At 40.9% G+C, this 17,080-nt stretch overlaps 1 protein-coding gene across 1 annotated transcript; it reads right to left on the minus strand.

The window, feature by feature from the left end:
- Positions 1–514: 514 nt before the first annotated feature.
- Psmg2 (proteasome assembly chaperone 2) lies at positions 515–17,058 on the minus strand. Its single transcript, XM_076836801.1, has 7 exons — positions 16,862–17,058; positions 13,967–14,138; positions 10,307–10,365; positions 6,728–6,846; positions 5,709–5,882; positions 1,553–1,673; positions 515–805 (listed from the first exon to the last, which is right to left on the minus strand). The coding sequence occupies exons 1-7, from the start codon at positions 16,916–16,918 to the stop codon at positions 713–715; spliced, it is 795 nt and encodes a 264-aa protein (XP_076692916.1). The 5' UTR covers positions 16,919–17,058; the 3' UTR covers positions 515–712.
- Positions 17,059–17,080: the final 22 nt, after the last annotated feature.

Here is a 17,080-nt window from a genome sequence, read left to right on the forward strand (position 1 = left end):
CCTGCAATACTGCAAACAGACACCAGAGGGAGCCAGAGACTATGCTCTGCACACCACTCGCTGGGAATTACAGCTGCTCAAGACCCTGTGTAAATAGAGGCTGGTATGCACTAGGCAAGGGGAACGATTTTTATTTCTTTTATAGTAAAATATCTTTGAGATGGAGAAATTATCCTGTGTTACTGGGGTAGGTCTACTAGAATCATTAAGACTTCTGATGTGAAAGAGGGAGAAAGATCTGAGCTACTAAGCTGCTGGCTTTGAATTTGGTGGAAGGAGCCATGAACTGTTGCACCCTCCTGAAGGTGGGCAGGGGCTCTCCCCAGGGCCTCTGGAAGGAAAAGCCAGCCATCACCTGGATTTTAGCCGTGTAAAATCTAGTTTTGAATTTCTGATTTCTAGAACTGTAGATAAAAATAAATGTGTCATTTCATGTCACTAGGTTAGTGAATTAGCACAACAGAAATAGTGAATGAATATAGTCTGTTAAAAAAAAAATACGTTTCAGACAGAATCACTCAGGAAATAAAATTTTACTGTATGAAATTTACATTTGTTACATGTGATGAAAAGTACAGCCAAAGATCTTTTGCTCATCCTTTTTCTAATGTACTCTTGCAAAGTCACATTCTTTATACAGATTATTTAACAGCTGTTAAATAACAGTTGTACTGGCATAAATGTATAAATAAGGTATAAAACAAGAAACAGATCAAAACAGTGCAGGGGGAAGACCACTGCCAAAGAGTAACCTCCAAGAACTTGGGATTTTCCACGGCAAGGCAGATGTTGCAGGGTCATCACTCTGTAATTGAAGAATAAAATACTTTAGTCTTTCAATTTTACCATCAAATCTCCCTTTCAGTTCCTCTTTTACATGGTTTTCATTGTTAGAAAAAATAAAGCAGTAAGTTTCTATATCTTTTTTAAAATACAGATAAATTCCTTCAAGTTCCAAATCTTAAAGATATGTTAAAAAGGCTGCAGATAGTCTACTACCTAGAATGAAATTCACAAAGATCAAGGGTTTGTGAATTTCTGAACAACAGAAATAATTGCATCATTTTTCTTCTTGGCAAAAAGCAAGAATAAAAAGTATAAAACAGACTAATGGCTGCCCCTTCCCTGGGCTGTCATGCCCATATTTCAGGATACAGAAAGTTCTTCATTTTGACATGCAATCGCTACAGGAAGCACTGCTCACAGGGCAATACTTTCCGGAAACTTCTCTGAAACAATCCTGAATTCCACAGAAGAACTTCCTAGATGGATGTGTCTGATTGATTAATATAACAAGAATAATGAGTTCAATATAGAATCTGGGGCTTTCCTTCCTGGAAAATGAAGCAACTATAAATAGACTGGTTAACTATCTTACTTTCAAAAGTTCAGTTTAAACTTAATTTTATATAGATATATGTCTATAATTAATATAAATTTTTACTTATTTGATCTACTTACATAGAATATAAAATGCAAGTTAATGAATACAGAGCAAGTTAATACAATACAAGTTAATGAAGTCAGAGGCAGCTGGTGTAGTAAGACTTACACATGGTTTGATTATCTGAAGCCATTCATTAAGATACTCGACAAGACCTAGTGCATCTGGGATATTGTCTCCCTCTGAAACAAATTTCAGCAGAACCACCATTTGGATTTCTTTAGAACAGCTACAAGAAATAAAAAGAATAATTCAGTATTCTTCCACTTGTAGATAATTCTAGTGTGTTAGCATTTCAGGCAAGACAACCTGCCAGGTTTTAGGCAAGGAAAAGATACCATACCATAAAATCACTGTCTCCCAGGGGCCCACATATACTCTTGTAGGTATGGGCAGGAACAGGAGCCTAGAACAACCAGCCAGGGAATGTAGAGATTGTGCCTTGCCCCAAAGCTGCACGGACATCTGTCCTTGCACAGTCCAGCTGTGCTTGGCAATAACATGTGAGCTCTGTTCTGAACTACTCCCCAGACCTACTTGGGAAGACAGTGACTTTCAGAAGGACCATACAAAGAGACTGAAAGAAAAACCACAAAACAACACCTTTGTTCTTGGAAATCTAACTCAGTGAAGGCAAACTTGGAGAGTAGAAAGGTTCAAGAAAGGAAAACTCCCGGCTACTTCTCAGAGATAGCACCTACTGGGTGACTGTTCCAACAGGCACTTTTCTGCAGTTTATGATTCAACACTTTCTTGAGGAAGCTGTAATCATTTCCATTTTCTAATGAATCAGTTTAAAATTAATGGGAACAAGGACAGAATGCCAGGATCTGATTTTTTTTCTCTCCACTGACCAGATACATGGGTCAAATTATTTCATTTCCCTCATCTATGAAAGGACATCAGAACCCACCTTACAGGCTGCTGTGAGGTTTAAAGGAGGTAATGGAGGCAATGTGCTTAAAGGTGACATACAGATTATAGTATGCAAGTGTCAGTAGCTAACATGAGGCAAGAGGTTCAGAGAGATAGAAAGTGTAGTTAACCTGCTCTGCATTGGCAAGCGGCAGAGGAGGGGACCTGAGGCTAGTCCTCCTGACTCCCAAATAGCCTCTCTACTATCATGGGTAAGTGCCCCCAGCCAGGGGTGACACGGCAGAACACCAATGCAAAGCTTCCAGTTCACCAACAAAAGCAAAAGCACCCTAAAACTAAGAACTAGGAGAAAAATGTAATGTTGAAAGTTGAGAGTGCGTGACTGACAGCCACAGAGAGTGGGGTCCTAAGCAGGGTTCTAAGACAAGAGACTCTGGGTTCAGAAGTCAGGGGACAGCACCAGGAGAGTTTACCACAGCATCCCAGGCTTCCAAGAGCTAAGGGCAGAAGTCATCAGCACTACTCACACCACTCCACCCTGCAGTTCTCAAGCCCCTTAGAAACTTTCCATCTTTATAGGGAATACTATGAATTTTGATACTCAGAAAATTCTAGCTACTAAGTGCTTCTGCTCCAGTGGCCTCAGCAAAGGCTGCTTAGAGAAGGCTAGCCTCCCTGATTGTGCTGTAAGCATTCCAGCTCCTACAGAGCTTCTGCTTCTGACAGGGCAGCACAACAGCTTTAATATCCTTTTGCAGAGATGGGAATAAATATTTGTTCTGATAAGGAAAAACAAAATATGTATATTGTAAATAAACTGGAAAATACTCAAGATAATCACTGAAGGAGAAAAAAGGACTCAAAATTGTACACCATATGATCTCACACACTTTTTTCAATTTCAAAAATTCTTTTACCACAATTAATGCTTAATTGTACTGAACATGGTTTGGTAATGAATGAATAAAAAATTTGTTAAAAAACTAAAACTGTGAAAATTCTTTGAATAGGATGAACTCTAACCAGTGTTAAAAATGTCAGAAATGTATTATCTCACCCATACATACATTTGAGTAACTATAAAGAAGTTTGTAAAAAAAATGGGTTAAAAAATTAATGGGTCACAAGACTATCACAACATGGTTTCTTTAGGCTGCATTTTCCAGACAGTCTACGCTGAGCACGTCTGGCTTTCACATTTCCGGGGCACTGCGGCTACCTTTTTGGGCAGCTTTTATTCATGGGGTTTCACTTAACACATGGCACAATGCAGAGACTTAAGGAGACCCCAGGTCCTTCTGGCAAGCAGCCCCCTGTCTCTGGTTCTCTGCATGGATTTCCAGTCCCCCAGTCCCATCTGATTCCTTCAACTTGGCAGGAGGCTGTGCTCTGCTGGGGCGCCCCCTGCAGGCCGGCAGTGCAAAAAGTGCTGCCAGTCGAAGCTGAGCAACTGCGGGACCCCTCAAGTTTGCTCTCAGAGATGAGACTCGGTGCAGCAGGCTGTGCTGTAATGTCCGAGGAACAGTTGTTTCGTTTATTCTGTCAAGTTTCTGTTTTTTTAATTGCTGGAGAGCAAGTCTGCTATCAAGTACACTGTTGTGGCCAGAGACAGACGTCCAGGCGATGACTAGTGAAGACTCAAGTACCACAGAGAGGAAGTAACACAACTACCGACTCTTGGAAACCAGGCAGACTTTTGCAAGGAGGACAAGAGGAGGCAGTGACAGAGGAAATGAAGAATTAAGAAACAACAAGGAACCCAGAAAGCAAGGCTGAAATGGCCAAAGTCCTTCCTCACCAGTAATGATTCTCAATGTGAACAGCTGAGACTCGACCCAAAGGCAGAGACTGGCAGAATGGAGAAGTACATAGATAGGATCCAACCACAGGCTGCTAGACATACCACAGGGTGACAGTGAAAAGATGCAAGATGCTCTGCATACAAAAACCGAGAAGAGCAAGGGCGGCCACACCAACATCAGACAAACAGACTAAATCAAATACTGCAAGAGACTAAGGTCACTCTACACTTAGGAAGGGTCCGTTCATTAATAAGACATAACAAACATAACCATATTAAGTGCAAAATAACAGTCTCAGAATGTATGAGGCAGTGACAGAAATGAAGGAGAAATAATCCTACAGTAGTAGACTGGGTTACCCCACATTCAACAATGGCTAGAAAGTTAGCCACAAAATTAGTAAGGAAAAAGAAGACTTGGACAATATTATAAATCAGTTCTAATGATCATATATCACCCCCCTCCCCAACAAAACAGCAATATTTTTTCTCAGATACATATAGAACATTCTCCAGGATAGATCATATATTTTGCCACAAAACAAGCATTGATGATTCCAGTTCTCAGGAGGCTGAGGCAGGAGCATCACAAGTTGGAGGCCAGATGGATAACTTCACAAGACCCTGTCCTAACATAAAGATAAAAAGGGCTGGGTTTTAGCTCAGTGGTAGAGCTTTTTTTTTTTTTTTGCCTAGTATGTGCTAGGCCCTGGGTTTCATCTATAGTACTGACAAGAAAACCCAGCAATTCTACAAATAATAAATAAGTTTACACCTTGTGGGGGAAGAAAGGAGAAAGGGAGAGAAGGAGGGAGCGAGGAAGGGAGGGGGAAGGGAGAGAGGAACAGAGACAGAGAGAGAGAGACACATAGAAGCAAACGCAAGCTGGCATAAGGAAGAAAATAATAAGAGATTACAATGCAGGTAAGTAAAAGAATAGAAACAGAAAATCAATGATCTTTTTAAAGATCAACAAAACTGACAAACCTTTAGACTAACAAGAAATAAGACAAATAAATTCAGAAATGAAAAAGTGGGGACATTACTAGCAATTTTACAGAAATAAAAAAATAAAAAATTATTTCATGTGTACAAATTTTCCATTTAGGAAATGAAATTCTGGAAGTGGGCAGGGCGATGGAGACATGTGGTGAGATTACACTTAATGCCATTTAACTGTACACTTAAAAAGCAATGAAAACGGTAAGTTTATGTGTATTTTACTGCCATTTAAAGACAGTGTTTGGAGAAACTATGTGGCATAATTAGAATCCCTAAAATGTAACACACCAATACAGCACCAAATATGGCTTTTCAGGAACCATGTCTTTTATAACCAAATTTAAATTTTTCCCCTACAAGCAAGATCTCTAGCATAGCACCTATTTTCTAAATACATTTTCAAAGTTCCAATAAAAAAAATCCAATATACTCCTAATTACTTTAAATTTTTTTTGGAGACAGGGTCTCAATTCCTGGACTCCAAGTAATCCTCCAGCCTCAACCTCCTCAGAGGTGGTCACAGATGTGAATCACAATGCCAAACAACTTTAACTTGTAAGTAAAGTGAGAAACAGACACACTCACCTTTCATCATAGAGTGTTTTTGTGATCCCTCCTCCTGGAACACGGACACAAAACTCAGAATCATCCATTTGAGGGATGCATGGACTTTTTTCCATTTCTTGCCAGTTAAGGCTCTGTATTTTACTTTGAACATTTTTTTGCACAGAAGGTGTAAGCAGGTAACGGAAGGGAGTACTAGAAACAATCATATATAATCACCTTTTCAAAAATTACAAACATGAATACTAAGGTGAATATTATCAGTTTTTAACCAATATCATCTTGGTCTCCACATGTTCTACTGCATAAGGCAAGTTATACGTTAGCTGATGATGGAAGGGCAACTCGGGCATAACACATCACCTGGCTTGACGCTTACATACCAGGAGGGAGTGAAAGACAGGAAAATTTAAACCAACGAAAGCCATTGTAAAAATCAACCCACTTTCTATTGCTATGTTCCCTTCTGCAATGGGGTCTGAAATGTCTGTGGTGAGAACCTTAGAAGTTAGCTCCTTTTGAAAGTTTAACTATGGGCTTATTGATATTTTTCACTCTGATTTTACAGGTATATAGACGATAAAATTTATGATCTAAATTAACTAAAAGTCAATATTCAGAATATAAGAGTATTCTATATAATATCTTATTAACTATGTGACAATGACAAAATATCATTTATATCCTATTTCTGGGATACTCTGTCATATATTAAAGAATACACTCTGACAGGCTAGGCAACTATACTTAAGGGCAACTGGATTTCTGCATATACAAATGGGTGCATTTTGAAAATAAGTAGAAACATCAATGTAATCTCTCAAAAGTTAGCAATTAACATAGCCTTGGTGTGGTTTGCCCAGCATGCACAAGGCCCTGGGTTTTTACCAAGTAAATACCAAGAGCATGGTTCCAAAGCTCGCTCTCCACCAAAGTCCTAACTGTGAGGACCTACTAACTACACTCCCCTTATCTCTTATCTTTCTTTCACCTTCCTCTAAAATGGCATACCAAATACCATAACGAAGTCAAGAACACACCTGCGCAGCTGGAGATCATTGCGCTGGTAGGAATGAGTACTTGAAAGGACGATGACTTTGGCACAGCCACTGCTTTGCACCCAGGAGAGCAGCTTTTCACAGAATGACTTGGATTTATACTTTGTGTACATTGAGAGAATAAACAGACAATGTGAAAGTGAGATCTTAGGGTAGAAGAACAGCGTCTACATTATCCACTAAAATTATTAGTACTGTCAGATCCACTTAATGTTTTTAAATTGAAAATGGAAGATATACAGCTGTAAACTATTTGATATATTTTTACAATGACAAAATAAACTAACTGAAAGGAATCTATATTTCTAAGGAAAATGTCTCATTTCTCTGCTTAAGAAATCTACTGTTATGTAATAATCATCACATGGTCATCTATGAAGTGTTCTTGCCAGAAAATTTCTGCCTGGAATCTGATTGGGTGGTAGCAATCAGGTGACTGAGAATGCTGAACATCTGACCTCAAGTCCTCATACAAGCCAACACTAGGAAGAAGAGGAGAAAGGGGGCCAGCTGTACACGGCGGGGGGGGGGGGGGGGGCACCAATTTAAAAGATGTAATGGAGAAATGTAACATGTTAACCTTGACTGGATCCAGAACTGGAGGATATTTTGGGGACAAGTGGGGAAACCAGAATACCCTGGATGACACTTCTGAACAAGGCCTGAAATGTTTATTCTCTGAATGTGGTAATGACAATGTGGTTGTGAGAGAGAATATCCTTGATCTTGACTATACTTTGTTTTTTTCTAGTGCTGGAGCACCCAGGGCCTCACACACACTAGGCAAGCCCCTACCACTAGGCCATAACATAAGCCCTGTCCTTCTTGAATGCTGTGTGCTGAAGCATTTGGGGGACAATACCATGTTGCTAGCCTATGTTTGGATTGCCTGGCAGAAGGACACTGTTTACGCATTGTGTGTTCACATGCATAAAGAGAGATCAAGTGGGTTCGACAACAAGATGTGAAGTTGGTGAATCTGGAATATGGATTATAAATTTTAGCGGAAAAACTCACTTTATGAGAATTCTTAAATTTAAAATACAGGTAAAAATGGTTAACTATAGAAAGTAGAGAGTAGCAAAATACAGAAGTTAAGGGAGGCAGGTTCTGAAGTCAGGCTGCCTGGGTGTAGGACATAGGTCCTTTCCAGACTCTGCATCTCAGGCAAAGTCCTTAACCTTTCTGGACTTCAGTTTCCTCCTTAGAAAAACAATGAAATGATATTTGTGCCTGCCTCAGCTTGTTGTGAGGATTAAAGGGATAATAAAGTGCTTAGCATAGCATCAGTAAAGAACCAATGCTCAGCAATTTTTGGCCCACCTTAATTTTTAAACTGACTCTGTTTATGAAGAGAATCAGTGAGCAATTTTCCTTACGGCATTGTTAAGTTTAAAAAAAAAAAAAGGAGTGATTCTTTTTTTTTTTTTTTTTTTTTAAAGAGAGAGTGAGAGAGGAGAGAGAGAGAAAGAGAGAATTTTTAATATTTATTATTTTTTTAGTTATTGGCGGATACAACATCTTTGTTTGTATGTGGTGCTGAGGATCGAACCCGGGCCGCACGCATGCCAGACGAGCGCGCTACCGCTTGAGCCACATCCCCAGCCCCAGGAGTGATTCTAATACTAATAAAGTCACAGCAACACTATTCACGATAGCCTCAAATGGAAAAACCAAATGTAGCATCAACAGTGCAATGGACCACTATGGTTTACTTATATATCAGAATAGCGCATGAAGGTGAGAACCAATTACTGCTACTTGCAACAACATGGATGAACGGCACAAGGGGAATGTTGACTGCAGAAAGCCAGACACAGTACAGTGTACAATCTGAGATACCATCTATATAGGACTCATTGTGGCAGCCCTTGGAATGCTGACAATATTCTTTCTCTCTCTCTTTTTTTGGTAGCAGGGACTGAACTCAGGGGTACTCAACCACTAAGCCACATCCCCAGCTCTATTTTGTTTTTTATTTAGAGACAGGGTCTCATTGAGTTGCTTAGTGCCTTGCTTCTGCTGAGGTTGGCTTTGAACTCTTACAATCCTCCTGCCTCAGCCTCCTGAGCTGCTGGGATTACAGGCATGCACCACTACACACCCGTCGACAATATTCTATTTCTTCATCTGGAGGCTAATTTCAGAGTTTTTACTCTTGAAATTTCATCAAGCTATACATTTATGGTTTGTAAAAATGTATGTTTTACTTCATTAAAAAATTAAAACAAGTATTATGCAGTTAACCTTAATAAAATCCTGTATTTCTGACCTCCTGAACACATATACCTTAAGTCATTTCAAATAACCCACTCAATAAATATCTATTGATAGTTTCCCTGTGTGAAAAGCTCTGTCCTAGGTACTGGGGATATCAGAGTGAGCACCATAATGTCAATTCTCTCAGGAAATTCACTTCTTCTTAGTGAGGAAGATAATAAACATGTTATGCCAGGAAGTGATAATTTCTGAAGAACATAAATACAGAAAAAGGAGACAGAGAAGATGGTAAGGGACAGCTTTTCTGATGAGGCAACATTTAAGCAATAAGGCAGCGAGCCATTTGGCTTTGTAGGGGAAAAGCATTCCAGGCAGAGAATCAGCGGCAGGATTCTGAGCTGGGCATGAAGGGCAAGTGTCTGAAGAACAACCAGGCAGCTATGGAGGCTGCAGGTCAGAGCCTGCATATAAAATATAGTAGCTGTCCCACAGGACTCTTTGAGCGTGGTAACGCTCTTTACACGTGTGCTTACAGACAACTTGAAATGTGGTTACTGACCCAGGAATCCAGTGTTTAACTTTATTTACTTTAAATCAATGAATTAACATTTAAATAGCTACATGGTAGGGGCGATGAGAATAGAGCTTAGTGGTAGAGCCCCTGCTTAGCACACAGGAGGCTGGGTTCAATCCCCAGCACTGCCAATAAATAAATGAACGAATAAATAGCTACATGTGGCCAGTAGGTACCAGATTAGAAACTTGAAGGCTTGGTAAAAGGTTATGAATTCACTGTGAGGAAGTAGGAAGCCACAGGAGGGTTCTAAAGAGAGCACTGATGTGATTTGACTTGGTTTCAAGGATCATTAATGTTGCTGTTAAAAGACTATGAAAAGGTTCATGGTAGGGAGTGGGCAAGAGTGAAATGGGCTTAAGAGATGAGGAGTGGTTCAGGCTGAGTGGTAGCACAGGTGGTGGCACTGGAGGAGTAAGTTGGATTCAGAGCATAATTTTGATATATAGGTACTTTAACAGATACTCAATTTTTTAAATTTTATTTTTAATTGGTTCTAATTAGTTATACATGACATTAGAATGCATTTTGACACATTGCATACAAATGGAGCACAACTTCTCCTTTCTCTGGCTGAACATGGTGCAGAGTCACACAGGTAGTGTAATCATACATGTGTGTATACAGCATAATGATGCCCATCTCATTCCACCGTCCTTCCCATCCCGACACCCCCTCCCTACTTTGAATTCTTAATGATACTGACTCGATATTTTCTCATTACATTTTAATTTAATAAACTTAAGAAGTGAATATAACATACCAACCTTGATAAAAATGGATCTTAACTGAAGAGCCACAAGCTTCTTTGAAGGCAATGAATATACTACAAGGAAAAGAAACTGAAATCATACAATAGTTAAAATGAAGGATTCTGAAAGTTGAAAAGTTTTTAAATATATATATTTATAGTTGTTGATGGACCTTTATATTTCATTTATTTATATGCAGTGTAGAGAATCGAACCTAGTGCCTCACACATGGTAGGCAAGCACTCTACCATTAAGCCACAACCCCAGTCCTAAATGTTGGAATTATTAATGATAAAAAATAAAATTTGAATAATATAATAGCTTTTACATCTAAGTATTTTCAGTAACTAAAATATAGAATATAAGTACTATATTAATTGGTTAAAATAAAACATTTTAGAAGTAACTCAAAATGTGAGTGCCAGTGAGCTTTATTCTATGGAATATATTCATAAGTTAACTCGGGCATGGTGGACACTCCTGTAGTCCTAATTACTGCAGAGACTGGGCAGGAAGACAGCTTGAACCCTTGAGTTTGGGGCCAGCCTAGTTAACAGAGAGAGTCATATCTCCTAAACCAGAGAAGTATTTCCCTGGAAATTTCTGGTATTATGAAAAGAAAGCTACACTTTTTTGTCTGATATTCCTCCCTCTTCTCTCCTGAGAACAGTAATATTCACTAGGATTAACAGAAGAACTAGGTAGGTAAGTTTGTGTTCTTTTGGAGTTTTTAAAAGACCTCAATAACAAAAAATTTCTGTGAGTCAGCATGTGTGCATTTTTCTGGGAAAAGGATTCATAGCTCTCACCAGATTCTACAAGAAGCCAGCTCTAGAGAGGCTAAAGGCCCCTTGTCCAACCTTACCTCTGTGAATGAGAAGTTCTTGTATGAACCGAGGGCAGAACAGAGTCACTCAATCCAGAGGAAGAGGCCACTGTGGCAAGGAGTCAGTTTTTGGTACCAGGAATTGAACCAGGGGCACTTAACCACTGAGCCACATCCCTGGTCCGTTTTAATATTTTATTTAGAGACAGGGTCTGAATGAGTTGCTTATGGCCTCACTAAGTTCTTGAGGCTGGCTTTGAACTCTCAATCCTCCTGCCTAAGCCTCCCAAGTCTCAGGGATTATAGGCGTGCGCCACCACGCCTAAGGGGTAAGTTTTTGATTACTATAAATGGATTACAAATAACCTAGTTTGGGCATATCCTTTGGTGGGTCAGGTCTCTCCTGTTACAAGTTTCTGGGGGACTGTCATCTGTGATTGGTGTGACTAGGGGTTATACCACACTCAGAAGACTATTAAATACCACTACACTCAGGCCAAAGGGACTAGAACAGGAAGTTTCGAAATTAATGAAACGGGAATAAATTCAGGGAAAAAGGACTAAGGCACAGGCCACTCAGGCCTCTGATCTGTGACATACCCCTTTAATCCTGTGGTAGAGATTTTCTCAGCACAGAAAAAGATAACAGGGAGCCATCTGCATCAGTTGGAGCCTACCATAGCTCAGCTGCAACACTGTTGTTACTCTGTAGTACAGAAGTAGAATGCCTAATCAGAAATGTATATTTCCTCATGTGGAACATAAAGAAATAGTATGTAAAAGAAAACTAACAAAAATATATAAGGCTATGTATGCAACCCTACGATAGGGGCTCAGCCTCTGGATGATAATCTGCTGAGCCAGTGCTGGCACTGAATACAACTGCTTCCTGCTGACAGCCTTGGTGTCTCGTGTTTCTGTCCAAATATCCTACAGCAGTCCAAATTAACAGATCTGGGTACAAAAAGCATGTATCTATAGGGATGGAGGTAAGACTTAGAGCACAATATATACCATTTTCAATAACAGCAAGTCTCATACTCTCCATTAATAAATCATGAAATTCTTTTTTGTTATTAGATCCTGTTTCCTAGTACTCCCCGCCGCCCCTGACATGACATAATATGAAAACAATACCACCTTTTATGTATTCTGGCCAAAAATATTATCTCATAGCAAATCAAGACAACAGACCTAATTCCAGGTTCAGAAAATACAGGGGGCTAGAGGAAGAAGCCAAAAGAGAGCACAAGGAAATAAATTGGTTTTGTGAAGAGAAAAGGACTACTCTAGAGTAAAAGTGTTTCAAGGGCACAACAATCAGCATGGATCCTGTTTGGAGAAATAAACTTTATGTGACATTTTGAGGCAAATCAATACAGATTATGCATAGGAAAATATTTAAAACAGTGCTAATGTAGTTTTAGTTATATGATAGGCCTATGAAGAATTATGGTCTTATGGTATTAAAAACTTACATATCAGGAGCACTGAACAACTCAATCTCTGAGACTTATCTATACTATATTACCATGAATTCTAAAACATTTGAGGGGATAAATACAAGGTTTAGCTGAAGCACCACTATTAAGCATTGCACTGAGCCTACTGGAATTTCTTTTCCTCTATAATACTAGCAATGGTTACATATGCCACTAAGAACAGAAAATAAAACAGGACAAAAGGAAAAAGATCTGAGTTGAAAAAAGTGGAACTCTGAAAGGCTACCCAGACCACAAGCACAACACACTTTCATAATCTTCACTGGAGTTTCCATTACACTGCTTTTCTTTTCTTCTTTTTGAGAAGTCATGTGGGAGGAAGTCTTGTTGTGTGATCCAGACCTCTAGTCAAGAAGTCTTATCCTGTGATCCAGGCCAGCCACAGGCTCCAGGTGACACACCAGCCTCAGCACTGTGAGTGGCTGGGACCACAGGTGTGGCTTCTGTGCCCAGGTCAGTCCTTTCTGATTTAAAGGAACTCCATCAGGTGGGAGAGATAAGCATGCTGACCAACCACTGGCAAGCATACTAAGAGAGAGCTCTGGCTGGGGTAGGATTGAAAATGCTAAGCCAGGACCTTCTGTGTTTATACTAAGGAAGAACTCCACACTGCAGTGGAGCTGTTACAGTGTCCACTTTATGCTTTGAAAATTGCCCTTGCTGCTCTACCTCTGTGACTTATTTTTAAAAAGACATGTTTCTCTTCCTGTCTCCCGACTCCTCCCTAATCTCTCCTCTGCCCCAATCTCAGGGAAAACAGTATTACCTTTCTTCCCCATTTTAGACAGATTTATCAGTCCTTGAGTACCCACCCACGATAGGAAAGAAGTAATCCAGACTTTGGGTGGTACCAGATCTCAGAAATGACTATCTCCCAAATTAACAAGTGAATCACAACTCAACACAGAAGTCCATGACTTTAGCAGCCTTTGCATCACCTCTTTAAAACCCACTGTTAGCCAGTGGCATAGCCTCTTATCCCAGTGGCTTGGGAGGCAGAGGCAGGAGGATCCCAAGTTCAAAGATAGCCTCAGCAAAAGTGAGGTGCTAAGCAACTCAATGAGACCCTGTCTCTAAATAAAATACAAAGTAGGTCTGAGGATGTGGCTCAGTGGTTGGGTGCTCCTAAATTCAATCCCTCAAACAACAACAATAACAACAAAAAACAAACCCCTGTTCTTGCTGATGGGGAGATTCACAGCCTCTGGGACATGAGTCCCCTATGTTTCTCCTTTGTTGCAAAGCAATTAAACTCCTTTTTCTCAAAACTGTGTCCTCATTATTGGATTGGCATTGGGGATAAGGACCGAGCTTTTGGTAACATAACAGAACATGCCAAAGACATACCTTCAGCATTTGTACTGAGCTCTGTTGAATTGTCTTCTTCAGTTGCATATGGATTGTTCCCAACTATTGGCACCAGGCAATCGGTATAGAAGTAGCCAATTTTACGCATGTTCAATGTAGAAATGATCAGATCTATTGCAAGCTGTCCAACATTTCCAACAGATACTGCTGGCTGAAAAAAAGACATTTTCAATAAGTCATCAAAATGAGGAGCACGTCAAACAGTTTAGACAGAAGATAATAATTGACTGTTCGGAATGCGTATATGTTCAGGTGCATAGCTAGATACTGACTCTTTCATGCAGTAAAACAAACTAAGTTCCTGCTCTTGTGGAACTTCCATTCCAGTGAGGGAGTAGTTTACCTGTAATAAAAATAAAGAGCAAAATATACAGTGTTAGTTCTACAAAGAAAAATACAGTGAATGAATGGGAGCAGGTTTATATGTAGTTGGATGCAATTTTAAATTTTGAAGTGATCCAGGCTTCACTTCAAGTGACGAGTCACTATCTTAAAGTGGTAAAGGACAGTCATAGAGAAACCTGGGAAAACAATACTGAAGGAAGCTAGAAAGCAAGTATAAAATCTGTAAAGGATCTATAAAAGAAATCTCTTGGGCTTCTTTCCGTTTGCTTTGTTGGTCTCCTTTCTATCCACTTCCTGAAGTTGGCATGATCTTTTCACATTAAACACACACACTCTCCCGTAACTTCAAACGGCCAACCTACATCACATGACAAGTTTTTGGGCTCCAGAGTCTACTGGACATATCTACATGGTTATATCACAGGCAATTCCCATTCCACTTGTATTAAACCAACTTTTGCTCAAACTTGTTCTCATATTTGTATTTTACAAAAGAACATATTCTCTTGACTACCTTATCTAGAAAATGTCTTCCTTTCCCCTCATCAACCTAATATATGACAATTTTTATTGATTTATCTTCAAAATACCTCTTTAATGAGCTCCTCCTTTGCATTCTTCCAGCAATTGCCTTTTTTTTGTGACCTTCAATGTTCTTACCTAAGTTTTCTCCTACTTCTCATAGCTATTGTCTATTAAACTCCTGGTTATCTACTACATATAATTCCCTTCTCAAAGATTCCGCTACTTTGGTTGGACTCATCTGTATCACCCTTCTTTTCCTCACTACTGGACTGTTCCCATGAGCATGTACACATGTTGTAAATCTTCCATTCTAAAAAGTCTTCCCTTATTCCATATACTCCTCTCCCTCCCACCTCATTTCTGTTGCCTTTCATAGCCCAAATTCTCCAAGAGTTGTCTACTACACATAAGTGGGAACTTTATCTTTGAATGAATGCATACATATGTTGCTGAAAGCTTGTTCTTTGTCCCAGATGCCAATCCAATAACAAAGACCTGGTTTTGAGAAAAGGGAAAAAGAAGGTTTATTGCTTTGATAGCTTAGGAAGAGAGATCAGGAAGGAGAAGATCAGGGAAAAGGTTAGGGAAAAGAAGATAAGGGAGGAGAAGGTCAGGAAGGAGAAGGTTAGGGAAAAGATCAGGGAGGAGAGTCAAGAAGAAGGTTGGAAAAAAGAACAAAACACATAAGTTTCAAAGCCCCAAGGGATCTAGTCAAAGCATCACGTGAGCCCATTACACATATACCTACAATCTCTACCTCCTCTTCTCCCTACTGAACTCACCCCAGGACAGCTTCCCTCTTCGCCACCCCATCCATAACTGTTTGCTCAGGTGACCCCTCTAACTTACGTGTTGGTACCAAATCCTTAACATGTTTGATATTTTATGAATAAAAGAAAGCTATTGTCACTTCAAGCATTACACCACTACAAAAAGTGCATTTTTCAGTGCTACATTCTGGGTTCACAGGGACCCCAGCTTATTCTCTCTCAATGTTTCATTCCAAACTCTTTGCAGTCCCCAATGCTTATGCACCTCTGCCTTTAGCATCCATCTTTCAGAAATGCACCCTCTCCCATCTTTTGGACAAGAATTTCTCTACATGGCTATTTAAGAAATTTTTTTTAGTTGTCAATGTATCTTTATTGTATTTATTTATATGTGGTGCTGACAATCGAACCCAATGCGTCACTCAAGCTAGGCAAGCGCTCTACCACTGAGCCTCAGCCCCTCCACACAGCTTGACTTTTAGATTGAACTCATCCACTGAGCCCATCCGCAGCTCCTTTTTGTATTTTATTTAGAGACAGGGTCTCACTGAGTTGCTTAGTGTCTCCCTGTTGTTGAGGCTGGCTCTGAACTCGAGATCCTTCTGCCTCTGCCTCCCCAGCCGCTGAGCGTGCGCTACACAGATTTTCTTAACAAGCTCCTGTGTCCCTCTCCCTGTCAATCACCTAAGGCCTTTCTCTCTAGTTGTCAAACTCTGATCCCAGTATTAACTGGTGAGGATTTCCAGCTAGCTAGTAAGCTCTTTGAGGACAGCATCTAACATCAGCAGCACCAAGTAGAACGTTCACCGAAACAAATCGGAATACAGCAGCTCCAGGAGGAACAGAACTTGGCGTTGGCGCCTGACAGCTCTCTTGTTACCTAACAGTGGTTCTAACGATGAGGTGCTGGCCGAGGAGCGACCTAAAGCACGTGTTTTGAGGACACACTGCAGGGATGCGCGGCCCGCCGTGCGCGGTCCCCGACTGTCGCTCGCAGGCCTGTTACGTTTCGCGGGCAACAAAGACGGCCCGAGAACGTCGGTTCCCAGCGCGGACAAAGGTTGGCTCCCGACCGCCGCCCCGCGCGACCGACGCCCTCCGCGACCACCTCCCCAATATTATTTCGGTCTCAACCACTGAAATAAAGACGCGCGCCTTCGCCCTGCCGCGGCCCCGCGGGGCCCCCGGGTGGGGTCGCTCCGGGGGGCCGCAATCCGCGCGCACGCACACTTACCATCAGCAGGGTGAAGCCCGTCAGGTCAGGCACCCAATCCCCGCAGGGAACAAACATGACCGCGGCGGGCTGGCAGGGAGGCTGCGCGAGGGCGCGAGAGAACCAGGCCTCAGGAAGGCGCGAGCGCGGGCGCCGCGCGGGGCCTCGCAGATCCCTGGGGTCCCGCGTGACGCGACCGGGGTCCTTCGAGTCCCCTGGCGCCGGGTCCTGAGAGGCTGT

The sequence above is a fragment of the Callospermophilus lateralis genome, chromosome 17 (assembly GCF_048772815.1).
Source record: "Callospermophilus lateralis isolate mCalLat2 chromosome 17, mCalLat2.hap1, whole genome shotgun sequence".
NCBI classification, from domain to species: domain Eukaryota; kingdom Metazoa; phylum Chordata; class Mammalia; order Rodentia; family Sciuridae; genus Callospermophilus; species Callospermophilus lateralis.

Coding starts and splice junctions, on each gene's coding strand:
- Psmg2 (XM_076836801.1), bottom strand. CDS start 16,918: ATGTTTGTTCCCTGCGGGGATTGGGTGCCTGACCTGACGGGCTTCACC. Junction 10,366..13,966: donor GCTCAGTACAAATGCTGAAG/GTATGTCTTTGG, acceptor TTTTCCTTGTAG/TATATTCATTGCCTTCAAAG. Junction 806..1,552: donor TTCAGATAATCAAACCATGT/GTAAGTCTTACT, acceptor CTTCAATTACAG/AGTGATGACCCTGCAACATC.